Genomic DNA, 17,280 nt, shown 5'->3' with positions numbered 1-17,280 from the left:
TCCTTCTGTCTATCACGGTTATTCATTTGCTGATTGGTCTCGGCAGCTGCCTGTCATGGTTGCCACGACCAATCAGCGACGGGCACAGTCCAGAAGAAAATGGCCGCTCTTTACTCCCCGCAGTCAGTGCCTGTCGCCCGCATACTCCCCTCTGGTCACCGCCAACACAGGGTTAATGCCGGTGGTAACGGACCTCGTTATGCCACGGGTAACGCACTCCGTTACCGCCGCTATTAACCCTGTGTGTCCCAACTTTTTACTATGGACGCTGCCTATGCGGCATCAATAGTAAAAAATGTAATGTTAAAAATAATAATAAAAAAACCTGCTATACTCACCCTCTGTAGTTGCTCGCACCGGCCACCATCTTCCGTTGCAGGTTCCGGTGGCAAAGATGGTATGGGAGAAGGACCTGCCATGACGTCATGGTCATGTGACCACGACATCATCACAGGTCCTGCGCTCATACCAACCCTGGGACCGGAAGCTGCCGTGGACTACAAGGGGCCCTCGGAAACTTGAGTATATGTTTATTTTTTATTTTTTAACCTGTGACAAACCTGGCTGGGCAATATACTACGTGACTGGCCAATATACTATGTGGCTCTGTGCTGTATACTACTTCGCTGTGCAATACTACATGGCTCTGTGCTGTATACTATGTCACTGGGCAATATACTACGTAAATGGCCAATATACTACATGGCTCTGTGCTGTATACTACGTCGCTGTGCAATATACTAGGTGGCTCTGTGCTGTATACGTCACTGGGCAATATACTACGTAACTGGGCAATATACTATATGGCTCTGTGCTGTATACTACGTCACTGGGCAATATACTACGTCACTAGGCAATATACTACGTAACTGGGCAATATACTACGTGGTTGGGCAATATACTACGTGGCTGGGCAAAATACAATGTGACTGTGCAATATACTACGTGGCTGGGCAATATACTACGTGGCTGGGCAATATACTACGTGACTGGGCAATATACTACGTGGCTGGGCAATATACTACGTGGCTGGGCAATATACTACGTGGCTGGGCAATATACTACGTGGCTGGGCAATATACTACGTGACTGGGCAATATACTACGTGGCTGGGCAATATACTACGTGGTTGGGCAATATACTACGTTGCTGGGCAATATACTACATTGCTGGGCAATATACTACGTCGCTGGGCAATATACTACGTGGCTGGGCAATATACTACATGACTGGGCAAGATACTACGTGGCTGGGCAAGATACTACGTGGGCTGTGCAATATACTACGTGGACATGCATATTCTAGAATACCCGATGCGTTAGAATCGGGCCACCATCTAGTATTATTTTATACATGTACATGTGATCATTTGTCAATGATTCAGTGTTCGGTGTAGAAAAAATGAAGATCACACGACTCCACTAAATAAAGTGCTTCTCCTCATTGTACAAAACATAAGGTTTTCGCGAACACAGCAGCAATTTTCAGTTGTATGTGGTGATTTAGGGAACAATTATCTGAACACTCCAGCTGAGATAAAGGAAAAATGAACACTTGATATATGTTTGGCCATGAAATGTGCCAATATATGTGGAATCAAACAGATTATGTGGTTCCACTAGAAGCAGAAAGTCACCATATTTTCCAAACCTCAATGTTGGCATTTACTCTCAGAAATGACTCATTTTTTCCACTTCCATTTCTCATTATACAGAAGAAGATTCTTTATTACAGTGTTTGATTACAATGACTCCTTCAGAAATTCAATTGACAGGCTTTATTTTTTTCCCATTTGAACAGATATCGGATTTTTTTTCTCAAACTATTATTATAACACATAAACCTTATATTGCTTCAATAAAAAAATAATAATTTAAAGGGGATTTTCATCCTGATTCACTTACACAACCTTTCACCCCTCTACATGGCTGAAAATAATAGATACTCACAGATGAAAGCAATTCTGTACTAACATAAGGAATATTGCAATTTCCACATTGCTATATTCAGTATGCACCAATATATTGATGGAATTCCGATACATTTCTTTTAGGTGTATTTGTGAAAGGGCCGAATGTGAATATGTAATTTATTACTTGAATTCTTTCAGAGTAGTGGTCTCTAGGTATAGTCAAGTATCTGCTTAATATATAGACTTACTCCAGCTTCTAGAGTTTCCTTTAATATAAGGGAGTGCATGTAGACATGCTTCATTAAGAAATGTAACCTTGCAGTGAATGCTGGGAGATTTCAGGCATGAAGTCTGAAGAATTGTGAAAAAAGCTCTCCGAGACAATAAAGGCTGTGATCCTTTATGTAGATTATATGGATTTTCTTTACATTAAAGTAAAGAAAATATTTTTTTTTTCTCATCAGCCACAATCGTTTCTTCGTGAACCAAGATGTATCTGGTCTTCAGCCGTGGGAAAAAAAACCTGTTTCCAGATGACAAATCTTTTGTTGGATTGTCTAAAGCATTAAGCATGTGAAAAATAAATGAATCAGCTTGTCCTTCACTATATGCAAAACATACATTAGGGTACTTGCACATTGCATTCTGGCACCCATTTGATGGCCCCATCGGGGTTTACGTCCGAACCCATAAGCGCCAACAGAGCCATAGACTGTAATGGTGTAGGCAGAGTAAGTGTGCGCTCTGACGTGCATCATTTTCAGGAGTGTACTCCTACCGGAGGTGGACACGTAGTGGACTGCTGGCACATTTGCAGTCAATGGCCCCATTGGTGCATATGTCCAGACCCCCGACAAAACGGGGCTACCGGACAAGTTCCGGAACGCAATCTGAAAGCGCCCTTAGAATGCAAGATAAGGATGCCATACACATTAGATAGAAGTAGGTTATTTTTGGACATCCATTAAACTAACAATTGTTATGCTGACATGGCCATATAGTTTAGGTTTATATTAGCTATTACAGTTGTACAAACTGCCCATATTCATTCAATGACTCCAAGCAAAGGACGAACCATCTTGCTGGAACTAACGATTATAAAATGAAAATTTTAAACACAGCAGACTTCTTTCCGCACAGTAAATTTGTGTCATCGTTTGGCTCAAAAGGTCTATAAAATTGTTCAAATTTACTTGACCAATGATTGTTATAGTTGAAATTATCCACTTTGATCAACTATAGACTAATGTATATTACGAAGGTAGGTAGATACAGTCACAATTAGTGACAAATTCTACAAAGAAAGTCAGATGGAGCCCAAACCACTGACTTTACAATTTATTAAATGCTTCATTAATGTATACAGCAACAACACTCTGTAAAATATGTGAAGTACAATTTAAAGTAAGATTTCTCTATAGACTACCCCCTTAAATCTACTTTCAACTGGCTTTAAAAATGCAGGTTTTTCATGACTTTGTAGCTACACAAATCTTTAGGTCCTTGGGAAAATATTTGGAAATCTTCAGGTATCAGTACACCTGCTGATGACTTGATGATCTGGATAATATACATTTTCAGGATCATTCTCAATATTCCACTAATCCGGGAGAATATAATTTACAGACTTTACATTTATCTAAATCTATACACTGTGTTATCATTACACAAAGACAACCCAAAATGCTGTACATCAAAAAAGTCATGAAGCATTTAAAGGTTTATATTCTCCTTATATTTTTTACATAGTTGTTGCAACAGACATAGTTTACCATAAAATTTGTATATGTTCTTATAATACCTCATATAAAATACTAAGACATTGCTGAAAAAATTACCCTGTACAAGATCACCCAGAAACAAGATAAGAGATAAGATCTATATTACAAGTGCTACTAATTTGGACAAGACCGGTAGCAAAATAATGAACATGTACAATAACACAAAAATACATATGCTTTCAAATTAAAACATTTGTTACTAGATACATTTACAAACTGCAGCAATGTTCTTTCATGATTTCCAAAAAAAAGTCTTGTACTGAGGGACAAATACACTAAACTTATCATCTGGAGTGAATTTATAAAGTAGAAAGAAATAAATCAAAATGTATCATTTACAGTATGTTTATTTATGATGGACATATTTCTTGCTGCTATAAAGCGAGGTCTGAGAGATGACATAGTAAGGAAGTGTAGTGCACCTGGTATACACAAGCATATCCAAAAAGCACGACTATGGGCTCGCCGTATATGCAGACCTCATTACGCGTAGCGTGGCTACAGACACAGATGTATAGAAAGTGTATGACTCCTGGACAGCACAGCAGTAAGAAGTGTTCAAAATAGATGTGCTTAAAAACAAAGAAAAATAAACTATAATAGGTTGGTTATTGCCCAGAAAATAATAGCCTTAGAGCTCCTGTAAACATCCATGGCATATGTTTATATGGTCAATCAGAGTGGGCTATTCTCCTAGGCATATTAGAATACTAGAGTTTTCATATAGTTTAGTGTTATTCGAATGTAAAATTGATACCCGAAGAACAGAACAGGTTCTTGTAAACAATGCTTACTTCAATGTGAACTGTAATTGCAGTACTCCTTCTTTCCATACACACTTTCCCACAATCTAGCAGAGCTTTGCTGTCCAGTAGTGATGATATAGAGATCAGACTAGTACTCTATACCATACAGTGAGGACCAAGTATCTAAGCGCCAATCGCAGCCCCTTCCAGGAGTACTGGATTATCAGGACACAGATGGAGTTGGTGAAATATGAGAAAAGAACTAGAGATTGTACATGTAAAGATTAGGCCTCTCCAGACATGAGACATTCCTTTCCAGTGACTAGGTTTGCATTCCTCTTCCTTCACCCTTTGTCCTCGGGGAATTTCTCTAGACATTGTGGGTGGGGCAATTCAGTCTGGCCATTGTACTTTCTTTGGGCACAATTAACTTAGGTGCATTTAACAAGACATACATATTTCAGGAGCAGCCTATCCTATCTTTGGGTGAAAAAATTGTAAAAGTTTATCTGCCCAGGCACGAAAAAAAATAAACCTGATCTACCAACTGATCATTTCCATAACAGAGCAAAATTATAGCTGTCTACAAGAGATATAAACCTTAAAAAGCTGGTGCAATTTGTTACCTTCAAGAACACAGTCTGTATTAATAATAAATATACAATTCTACTATTTTATCAAATTTTGAAAAGAATTTTGGGCACACCCCTTCATCGAAGAGGTTGCATTAAGGTCCCCTAAACCAATTTCCACTACGCTACCCCCTCACATCTCAAGAAAAATCAGTAGTGTGTTTCTACAGAAAATTGTCAATCTGTCTTTATCTTGTCAGCTGGCCAACCACTTTCAGAAGGGTCTTATTTTCCTGCTTTAGCTGTTTATTTTCATCTTCTATATCATCCAAATCCTTAGGAAAAAAGTGAAAAATTACAGTCAGTAAATTAATGTCATTTTGGAAAAACTGCATTAGACAGGCCAGCCTGATAAATACTTACTGCAAACAATCTAAAAATAAAAAATAATAAAGAGAGAGGAATAAATGGTTAAAATGATAATGCTAAATTAATACATTGTATAACAGAAAATACACAGATTACAAGCAAAAATAATATACAGTGGGGCAAAAAAGTATTTAGTCAGTCAGCAATAGTGCAAGTTCCACCACTTAAAAAGATGAGAGGCGTCTGTAATTTACATCATAGGTAGACCTCATGATGTAAATTACAGACGCCTCTCATCTTTTTAAGTGGTGGAACTTGCACTATTGCTGACTGACTAAATACTTTTTTGCCCCACTGTACATGCATGTAATACATTGAGAAATGCACCTAAAAGCCCATTTCTAATATTTTATATTTCACAACCTAACTCTAGGCTTTATATTTTTTTAGTGGGTCTCAAGAAGAGATTCCACGGACCACTACTGTGAGTCAGTCCTGATATTGGCATACACATGTCCAAACAAAACCTATGTACACACTGATGTGCCAAGGACATCCACACACTGTGATGTTTGGTCACAAATATGTAGTTACATGCAGAACCTTTAGAAGGATCTCTACAGAGATGGTAGCTTACGACTGAATACTAGGTTAAAAAGAACGACTTATTTGTAAAACTAGTAGACGCACCCATTATGGAGACAAAGTGCAATCATTAGTACAAATATGAAGAGGATATGAAGTCAACCAACAGTAGATAAAAAAGGGCTTGCAAAAAGCACGGTCATATAATGGGATTCGGCACAAACTCAAAAAAGTACACATCTATTTCTCTTTATAGAAATATTGGTGGATAAAAAAGTGAGAAAAAGAAAGGAAATGTTGGGAAAAAAAGGTAAATTCCTCAACCAATCATACTGATTTCTATTAGTGATGAGCGAATATACATAGTAACATAGTTATTAAGGTTGAAGGAAGACTATAAGTCCATCTAGTTCAACCCATAGCCTAACCTAACATGCCCTAACATGTTGATCCAGAGGAAGGCAAAAAAAAAACCACGTGGCAAAGAGTAAGCTCCACTTTAGGGAAAAAAATTCCTTCCCGATTCCACATACGGCAATCAGACTAGTTCCTTGGATCAACGCCCTATCAAGGAATCTAGTATATATACCCTGCAACATTATACTTTTCAAGAAAGGTATCCAATCCCCTCTTAAATTTAAGTAATGAATCACTCATTACAACATCATATGGCAGAGAGTTCCATAGTCTCACTGCTCTTACAGTAAAGAATCCGCGTCTGTTATTATGCCTAAACCTTCTTTCCCACAGACGTAGAGGATGGCCCCTTGTCCCTGTCTTAGGTCTACGATTAAAAAGATCATCAGAAAGGTCTTTGTACTGTCCCCTCATATAGTTATACATTAAAATAAGATTGGAGTTAGAAAATGTGCATAAAAATTATGATATGGTCAAAATACTTACTATGCTGCCTAATAATTGTGCACTCAGTGTAAGTACAATATAGTGTTTATTAGTAGCGAACAAACTTACCCTATTTAGTAAATCAATTTCTTCCTTCATTTTTAAAATTAACTCTTCTTTGTCTTGCATCATCTTCACTAGTCTTAGATTTTCTTGCCTCTCCTTTGCTAGCTCCTGTCAATCATACATGGTTTATATATTAATTGCATTTTAAGTGAGTTTATTTTATTGAACGGAGATAAAGCAAAATTTTACCTTTTCAAGCTCCTCAATCTTTTTTTCTAATGAACCTCCCTGGCTAGAGGTTGCATCCTTATTGAAGCGACTACAAGTTGCCCTGTCACTTCGGGAGTGGCGATTTAAAATGTCATCATCCGGAGCACTATTTACACTGGGAAACAAAGCAAAAATATATTATATTCAAAATATCTTTTCATGTAAAACAAAACATTACAGATTCAGGCTTCACATTTTGCAGACTACCGTATTTACTTAACATATTCATAAAAAGTATAATAGTTTATAGAGAAGAAATGGGAAAAAAATGACCCTACTTTTCAGATTCAGAATGGCTTGACATGAGATTTAATATGTAGCTTTAGGTTTATCATTTCTAACAAAAAGGTTTAAACAGGTATAAAACAGTGGTGTAAATAGTGATATAGTATATAATGAATAATTTGGACATTACCAATTATTTACTATACGACACATATTAGGCTTCTAATACACAGTAACCCGTTTGTGATTGTGTCCTCTCTTCTGAGAATTCTTTTTACCAGATCTTTCATAAATTCTCCACTTGAATTTTTCATTTTTGACCTTTTGCCAATTTATTTTTGACCAGTCATGGCAAGCTAATTTCTTTTTTTCAAACAATAATGTTTGTAGCTGTAATTCTAGAGCCCCAACTAATAAATAGTTAAAGGTGGACTAAATAAAATTTTCTAGATGTTTGCACTATTCCTTATTACTTTGATCACAACTCTAAAACAAGGCTTTAAAACAAGGGCAGTAGATAAGCCCCTGATGCTGGTGGGCTTAGCTCATCTTCGATTTTGGGGTGACAGGTAGGGTTGAGCGACTTTTACTTTTATAGGATCGGGTCGTGTTTCACGAAACACGACTTTTTCAAAAGTCGGGTTGAGTGAAATCGTCCGATCCTATAAAAAAGTCGGGGTCGGCCGAAACACGAAACCCAATGCAGTGCATTGGGTTTCCAATGGTTCCCAGGGATTGAAGGAGAGGAAACTCTCCATCAGGCCCTGGGATCCATATTTAAGTGTAAAATAAAGAACTAAAATAAAAAATATTGCTATACTCACCCTCTGACGCGCCCTGATACTAACCGGCAGCCTTCCTTCCTTATAATCAGCGCGTGAAGGGCCTTAGATGACGTCACGGCTTGTGATTGGTCGCGCGAGCGGTCACATGGGCGGTCGCGCGACCAATCACAAGCCGCGACGTCATCTAAGGCCCTTCACGCGCTGATTCTAAGGAAGGAAGGCTGCCGGTTAGTACCAGGGCGCGTAAGAGGGTGAGTATAGCAATATTTTTTATTTTAATTCTTTATTTTACACTTAAATATGGATTCCGATACCGATTTCCGATATTGCAAACATATCGGAACTCGGTATCGGAATTCCGATACCAGATTCAGAAGATCGCCGACCTCATGGCCGACCCCACACAGGGGTCGGGTTTCATGAAACCCGACTTTGCCAAAAGTCGTCGACTTCTGAAAATGGCCGACTTTTTTCGCTCAACCCTAGTGACAGGTTCCCTTTAATACAAAAATCTAACAAAAGATAATTTCCTGATTACACATTACCTTTTAATATGCCTGCTATACGCAAGTTGATTATTTTTAAATATCATGACATATACAGATATAAAATGCAACATTTCTGCCACAAACAGCCTAAAACCAGGCTTTTTTTGTTATGCATTGCCAACAATGGCTTTCAAAAGTATTTACTCCTCTTGGCTGCTTACCTAGTTTGCTACATTACAACCTGTGCTTAAATATTTTTGCAATCCGATTTGTGTGTGATGCATCAGCCCTAAATAGTCTAAGGTGGTGAAGTGTAGTGAGATAAATACAGGCATATATATAGGCATAAATTAAATTTAGGTAACAAAACTAGAAATTGGCATGTGCATATATTCACCCCTTTTGCTATGAAGCCCCTAAAAATTTCTGCTGCAAGCAATTCCCTTCATAAATCACATGCTTAATGAAAGGAAGTCCCCTTGTGTGCAATCTAAGTGTCGCATGGTCTGTCAGTATATACACACCTTTAACCCCTTAACGCCTTTCTGACCTCAGACGGGATAGTACGTCCGAGGTCAGAACCCTCACTTTGATGTGGGCTCAGGCGGTGAGCCCGCATCAAAGCCGGGACATGTCAGCTGTTTTGTACAGCTGACGTGCTCGCAACAGCGGCGGGTGGAATCGCGATCCACCTGCCGCAATTAACTAGTTAAATGCCGCTGTCAAACGCTGACAGCAGCATTTAACTAGCGCTTCCAGTCATCGAGCCGGAAATGCGTGCATTGCTAACCCCCGTCACGTGATCGGGGGTCAGCAATGCATCGCCAGCTATTGAAGACCTGAATGGTTGTTGATTCCGGATTGCATCTCCCCCATTCTAAATAAAACAATAAAAAAAAAACATACACATACTTGGAATATGAATTATGTTTTTTGGTCGCTGCGACATTGAATTAAAATGCAATAACGGGCGATCAAGAACATATCTGCACCACAATCGTATCATTGCATCATTAAAAACGTCAGCTCGGCGCGCAAAAAATAAGCCCTCGCCAAACCTGAGATCACAAAAATGGAGACACTACAGGTATCGGAAAATTGCGCGATTTTTTTTTTTTTTTTTTTAGCAGCAAAGTTTGGAATTTTTTTTACCACTTAGATAAAAAATAACCTAGACATGTTTGGTGTCTATGAACTCGTAATGACCTGCTCATAATGACAGGTCAGTTTTAGCATTTAATAAACCTAGCAAAAAAGCCAAACAAAAAACAAGTGTGGGATTGCCCTTTTGTTTGCAATTTCACCGCACTTGGAATTTTTTTTCCGTTTTCTAGTACAAGACATGCTAAAACCAATGATGTCGTTCAAAAGTACAACTCGTCCCGCAAAAATTAAGCCCTCACAAGGTCATATTGATGGAAAAATAAAAAAGTTATGGCTCTGGGAAGGAGGGGAGCGAAAAATGAAAATGCAACCCCAAAAAAAGCTGGGGTCATGAAGGGGTTAAGAACCAAGCCACTTTGTAAGGTAATGAATTGGCCTAATTTTTAAATCTGACCACTGTCACTTTATGTGGCAATAACTCTGGAACTCTTTAACAGATCCCACTGATACTGAGATTGTTTTTTTTCTGACATATTGTACTTTATGGTAGTAGCAAAATTTGTTCGATATGACTTGCGTTTATTTGTTAAAATATTGGAAACTTAGTAAAAATTTAGAAAATGTAACAATTTTCAAATTTTTCATTCTCATGCCATTAACCCCATTGTAACCAAGGCAATTTTTACCATTTTGACCATTGTCACTTTCTGTGGTAAAAACTCTGAAATTTTCAACAGATCCCCTGATTTGTAGAATGTTTTTTTCATGACATATTGTACTTCATGTTAGTGGTAAAATTTATTCGATATGACTTGGGTTTATTTATGAAAAACGTAACTTTGGCAGAAATTTAGAACATTTTTGCAATTTTCAAACATTTAATTTTTGTGCCCTTAAATAAGAGTTTTGTCACACAAAATAGTTCATAAATAACATTTTCCACATGTCTACTTTGCATCAGCATTATTTTGGAAACAATTTTCTTTTGTTCAGAAGTTAGAAGGGTTAAAAGTTGACCAACAATTTCTCATCTTTCCAACAAAATGTACAAAACCATTTTGTTCAGGGACCACATCACATTTGAATTGACTTTGAGGGGCCTATATGACGGAAAATACCCCAAATCACATTCAAAAGGTTTATTAAGCCCCTCAGTTGCTTCACGAGAACTAAAACAATGTGGAAATAAAAAATTAACATTTAATCTTTTTCACCAAAAATTTATTTTAGACATAAACTTTTTATTTTCATGAGGGTAACAAGAGAAAATGGACCAAAAAATGTGTTGTACAATTTCTGCTGAACATGACGATACCTTATTTGTGGGGGAAATCTACTGTTTGGGCACACGGCAGGGCTCGGAGGGGCAGGAGCACCATTTTACTTTTTGAACACAAAACAGACTGTAATCGCTATGTCACGTTTGGAGAGCCCCTGATGTGCCAAACAATGGAAAAAAACCATAAGTGACCCCATTTTGGAAACCACACCCCTCAAGGATTTTATCCAGGGGTATAATGAGCATTTTGAACCCAGAGGTACAACACAAAATTTGGTAACATTAGATTGTCATATTGAATATGTCATCATTAGTGTTGAGCGCAAGTACTTGCTACTCCAGTTTGCATTTGGTGCTTTGGGTATGCACCAAATATCGCGGGTGCTCGAGTGACATGCTCGAGTACCTGCCCCGTATGTTTTGCCGCTGAGGTAATATAATTTAACTTATGCACAGAGCAAAGATGTCATAGAAGCGAATATAGAAGCTGGGAGAAAAGATGTGACGTTATGCAGGACTGAGCCCTCAAGTTGGGATAGTCCCACCGTTTGGAAGTGACAGTATGACCAAAGAGTATCAGCACAAACTGGGGATTTCATCACTTTTGTCAACAATGTCTATACAACTAATGCCAATATATAGGTTGATTATTTCATGTCCCCTCCTCTTTGAACCAAAACATTCTGAAATACAGGAGACCACCCTTGCATTACACTGGACAGACATTCATTTTAATGAGCACCATGCAATTTTTGCAGGGAAAAAAATGCTCTGAGTGACTTTGACAATCCCTTTCAGGTTGACTGATAATAGAAACTTGAACCAGAAAACATGAAGAAAAAGTACATGCATATAGCAGGGATCACCCAAACCGATAAGAGTGTCAAAAACAGGGATTTTTGTGTTACTCACCGTAAAATCCTTTTCTCCGAGACATTCATTGGGGGACACAGGACTGTGGGGTGTATGCTATTGCCGCCAGGAGGCTGACACTAAGTAGACAAAAAAAAAGTTAGCTCCTCCTCCATAGTATACACCTTGCCACTGGCCCTGACAGCTCCAGTTTGGTGCACAAGCAGTAGGAGATAGAGAAAAAACAAAACAGCATTAGAGCAAAGACAACATGTCTAGAATAATACTACAGTCTGAACAACCCCGTAGAAAAATAACAAGATGAAATAGAGAGGGAGCTGTGTCCCCCAATGAATGACTCGGAGAAAAGGATTTTACGGTGAGTAACACAAAAATCCCTGTTTCTCCATCGTCTCATTGGGGGACACAGGACTGTGGGATGTCCCAAAGCAGTCTCAGGGTGGGAAAAAAGACTTACTGGAACAAACCCTTAGGCACTTACCGCCTATAGGTGCGATACCGCAGCCTGAAGAATTTTTCTTCCCAAACTTGCATCAGCAGAGGCCTGAGTGTGGACATTATAATGCTTAGAGAAAGTGTGCAGGCTGGACCAAGTTGCCGCCTTGCAAACCTGTTCTGCTGAAGCTTGGTGCCGAAGTGCCCAGGAAGCCCCTACCGCTCGAGTAGAGTGCGCCCTAATCCCAGCCGGGATGGCTGCACCCTTGACGCGGTAGGCCTCCTGAATGGTGGCTCGTATCCATCTGGCTAAGGTCGACCTAGAGGCTGCGAATCCCTTCCTGTGACCCACAGGAAGAACGAACAGAACATCCGTCTGTCGAAAAGAAGCGGTCCGAGAAACATATCTCCTCAGAGCTCTCACCAGGTCCAGAGTATGGAGAGCTTTTTCCACACGGTGAGAAGGTGCAGGACAAAAAGAAGGCAAGACTATGTCCTCATTGATGTGAAACGAGGAAACTACTTTAGGCAAAAAAGAAGGAACTGTCCTTAATACTACCTTACCCTGATGAAATTGCAGAAACGGCGACTGGCAGGACAAGGCCGCCAATTCCGACACCCGCCTAATGGAGGTTATAGCTACCAAAAACAAAACCTTCCAAGAAAGATACATTAAAGAAACTTCTTGGAGAGGCTCAAATGGAGCCTCCTGAAGAGCGCTCAAGACCAGATTAAGGTCCCAAGCCTCTAGCGGAGCTCTGTAAGGGGAGACCATGTGAGAGACTCCCTGCAAAAAAGTCTTGACCTGTGAAATGATAGCAATCCTGCGCTGGAAAAGAACCGATAAGGCTGATATTTGCCTCCTAAGGGTACTTAGAGCGAGACCTGAGTCTAAACCAGCTTGGAGAAAAGCTAAAATATTAGGAACGGAGAACCGCAAAGGAGGAAGACCCTTCTTCCTGCACCACGAGAGAAAAACTTTCCAGGTGTGGTGGTAAATGCGCGCAGAAACCGTCTTTCGAGCATTAATCATAGTGGAAGCTACCTTCTGAGAAAAACCAGCCTGGGTCAGAATCCAAGATTCAACGGCCAAGCCGTCAAACGAAGGGCCCCTAAGTTCTGGTGGAATATCGGCCCCTGCGACAGAAGATCCGGCCGCATTGGAAGCTGCCAAGGAACCCCGGCGATCAGCTGAACGAGGTCCGCGTACCAAGACCTCCGAGGCCAATCTGGGGCGACTAGAATTGCCGGAACTCCCTCTAACTTGATCTTCCTGACTACCCTTGGAAGGAGCGCTAGAGGAGGAAACAGATACGGAAGACGAAACTGGTTCCAAGGAAGGACCAGTGCATCTACTGCGAGAGCTCTTGGATCTCGATAACGAGCTACGAATCTGGGGACCTTGGCATTCCACTCGGTTGCCATTAGATCCACGTCCGGGATACCCCAGCATTGGCAAATCTGCCGAAAAACGTCGGGGTGAAGAGACCATTCCCCGGACGCCAGACCCTGACGGCTCAGAAAGTCTGCTGCCCAGTTCTCCTTGCCCAGGATGTAAACTGCCGAGATCACGGAGTGGTTGCTCTCGGCCCAACTGAGGATTTTCCCTACCTCGCGCATGGTTGACCTGCTGCGGGTGCCCCCCTGATGATTTACGTAAGCCACAGCCGTGGCATTGTCCGATTGGATTCGGACCGGGAGACCCGCCAGAAGATGGTGAAAGTGCTGCAGAGCAAGCCAAATTACTCTTATCTCCAACAGATTGATTGGAAGAGATGATTCCCCTGGGGACCAAAAACCCTGTGCTGTGTGTTGATGAAACACTGCCCCTCAACCGAGAAGACTGGCGTCTGTAGAAACTACCAGCCAATGGACTGGGGAAAAGGCTTTCCCCTGCAGCAGAGAGGAGCTCCTCATCCACCAGATGAGAGATTGCCTGACCCGGGGAGACAGACGGCACCGGAGATTGAGAGAAGCATGACTCCTGTTCCAAGCTGACAAAATTGCCTGCTGGAGAGGGCGAAGATGAAATTGGGCGAATGGTACTGCTTCTATGGCCGCCACCATCCTGCCCAAGACCCTCATGCAAAACCGGATTGAGAGAAAATTCGGTTGCTGAAGAATTTTTACCTCCTGCCGAAGGCAGAGAACCTTGCTCGGGGGTAGGATAGTCAGACCCAGAGAAGTATCGAAGATCATTCCTAAAAAAGAAATCTTTCGAGATGGGACTAGAGATGACTTTTTCAAATTGACCAGCCACCCTAGACGAGACAGAGTGTCTAAAGTGATACTGACGTTCTCTTTGCATGCTTGAAAAGTTGGCCCCTTGACCAAAAGATCGTCCAGGTATAGCAAAATAACTATGCCCCGGGAGTGCAGGATGGACACGACTGTAGACATCACCTTTGTGAACACCCTGGGAGCAGAGGCGAGACCGAAAGGTAATGCTGTGAATTGGAAGTGACGTTCACCTATGGAAAACCGTAGAAATCTTTGATGCGGAGGAAATATGGGAACATGCAGATAGGCATCTTGGATATCTATGGAAGCAAGGAATTCTCCCTTTTCCATAGCCGCAATAACCGAGCGGAGCGACTCCATACGGAAGCGACGAGTGCTGACGAACTTGTTCAAACACTTTAGGTCCAGAATGGGTCTTACCGACCCGTCCTTTTTGGGGACCGTAAACAGATTGGAATAGAAACCTTGGAACCTTTCTACCCCTGGAACGGGGACAATGACCCCGTTGGACTGAAGACTCGACAGCTTTGAATAAAGCCCTTAGACGGGACTTTGCACTGGGAAGACTGGACGGAAAGAACCGACTTGGAGGGAGAGAGAGAAACTCGATTTTGTACCCTGAAACCACCAGTTCTCTCACCCATTTGTCGGAAACGACTGATAGCCAGGACTGATGGAACAGAAGTAGACGACCGCCTACCCTGTTGAAAACGACATGAGGGTGCCTCCAGTCATTTTGCCGAGGACCGCGGATATCTAGATCCCCTAGATCTTGATGGCTGATATCGCATTCTTGTCAATGGATTGGCTCTATATGATACCTGGTGTTCCCTGTCTTGGTTAGGCCGACTTGGAGGACCTGAGCTTGGTGCTGCAGACCACCGGGTGTTACGAAAGGATCTAAACATTGCTTGAAAATGGCGACGAAAAGGTTGCCTAACCTTTTGTTGCGGAAGGAAATTACTCTTTCCCCCTGTGGTATCAGATATAAGATGATCCAACTTTGCGCCAAAGAGTCGACCACCCTGATAAGGGAGGGAAGTAACGGACTTTTTAGAAGTAGAGTCCGCCCGCCAATTTCTCAGCCATAGCACCCTTCTGATAGCGATAGCATTAGCAGCTGCCAATGCTGAACAATTTGCCGCATCCAAAGATACATTGATCAGATAATTCCCAGCCAAGGATATCTGATTAGACATCTCTATCACTTCTACAGGAAACTCTCTATCCTGAAGAACCTTAGTGACGGACTCTGACCAAGCTATCATAGCCTTGGCGACCCAAGTCGCCGCAAAAGACGGCACGAGGGCTGACCCTGAAGCCTCAAACACTGACCGAGCCAGACTCTCTAAGAGCCGATCAGTTGGATCTTTAATAGCGGATCCATTAGGAAGAGACAGCAGTGTGTTAGAGGCCAAACGGGACACGGGAGGATCTACAGAAGGAGATTCTGCCCATTTTTTACAAATCTCGGGCGCGAAAGGATACCTGGTACCCAGAGCCTTCTGGCCTAAGAAACGTTTGTCCGGTCTCTCCATGTGACGTTGAACTAAATCCTCAAATTCAGGATGAGAGGAAAACACCTTATGAGGTTGCTTGAATCTTTTAAAAGACACCTTATGACTCGAAGGTAAGGTGGCTACATCCTCTACTCCCAAAGACTGGTTAACGGCCTCAATGAGACTGTCAACTGATTCCTGATAATCAGGAGCTTCTAAATCAAAAGATCCTTCAGAGTCAAGGTCCGAACCATGCTCACTCACTCCCACAGGAGAAGGAGACCGAGAGACGGAATTCACAGATGCAGATGCACCCGACGGACCGGGAGACGCTGTATGGGTACGCTTCCCCCGCGTCTGCCTAGAGGGAGTACGGCCCCTGCAGGCCGGAGGGTCCTGAGAATCCGAGGATCTTTCCGGAATAGATGAATGAACGTCCCTGACAGGGGTTTGAAGGGACTCAACCGTCTTTGTTAGAGACGCCATAGACTGCGTTAAGGATACGACCCACTCAGGGGGAGATGCCGCAGTCTCAGATACAGGCATACCCGGCAGAATAACAGGCGGGGTAACGGGCGGGGTAGCAGGTGGGGGCTCCTGAGCGCGTTCGGGATTGCAAGCTTCACAGATCTGGCTAGTCTGCGCATGCGGAAAAACAGCCTGGCAAGTAAAGCATGATGTATACAGGACCGTGTGAGACTTAGTCCTTCTAGACATGATGACTATTGCTGCAGAAGCTGCTATGAAAAAAACCAAACTATGAGCTACTGAGTCTAGAACAAAAAACTGCTGTCAGGCTGAGGGAAGTAGCACTTACCCCAGTCCTGTGTCCCCGTCCGTTCTGAGCACCACACTAAACCGAGCCTCCTTTATAAAGATCATGATCGGATGAAAGGTGGGAGGAGCCGCCATAAAGAACATGCCACAGGCCAAAACAGGGATCTTGCTTTCCCCACCTGCGCTCTCCTAGGAACGCTGGGAGCGCGAAACCGGAAGTACGCGCCGCCGGAAGGGGCGGAACTTCCGCCCACGACCCCTCAGTAAACTACAGCGACCATAATGCAACTGGTCGCCGGAAACAGTTGCTAGGGGCGGAGCTACCGCCCATGAGGGAAACTACAGGGACCATGATGCCGTGGGCCGCCGGAAGGAAGTGCTAGGGGCGGAACTTCCCGTGCTTTGGAAATGGAGAGTCATCCTGACACCG

At 42.0% G+C, this 17,280-nt stretch overlaps 1 protein-coding gene across 4 annotated transcripts in view; it reads right to left on the bottom strand.

Moving 5' to 3' along the window:
* Positions 1–1,762: 1,762 nt before the first annotated feature.
* PAWR (pro-apoptotic WT1 regulator) overlaps positions 1,763–17,280 on the bottom strand; it is a 205,525-nt gene continuing 190,007 nt past the window's right edge. For 2 of the 4 annotated variants that reach the window (XM_069764518.1, XM_069764515.1), the window contains exons 5-7: positions 7,124–7,259; positions 6,938–7,042; positions 3,236–5,346 (exon numbers count right to left, since the gene is read on the bottom strand). In XM_069764518.1, the coding sequence (XP_069620619.1) occupies positions 5,260–5,346; positions 6,938–7,042; positions 7,124–7,259 (328 nt within the window). In that variant the 3' untranslated portion in view covers positions 3,236–5,259. Of the gene's footprint in view, positions 5,347–6,937; positions 7,043–7,123; positions 7,260–17,280 lie in introns of all 4 variants that reach the window. The other 2 variants (XM_069764517.1, XM_069764516.1) reach the window with 2 other exon arrangements.

This window comes from Ranitomeya imitator, chromosome 4 (assembly GCF_032444005.1).
Source record: "Ranitomeya imitator isolate aRanImi1 chromosome 4, aRanImi1.pri, whole genome shotgun sequence".
Lineage (NCBI taxonomy): Eukaryota > Metazoa > Chordata > Amphibia > Anura > Dendrobatidae > Ranitomeya > Ranitomeya imitator.
Note: the sequence above shows the minus strand (reverse complement) of the source record. Positions and strands in the feature narration are given on the sequence as shown.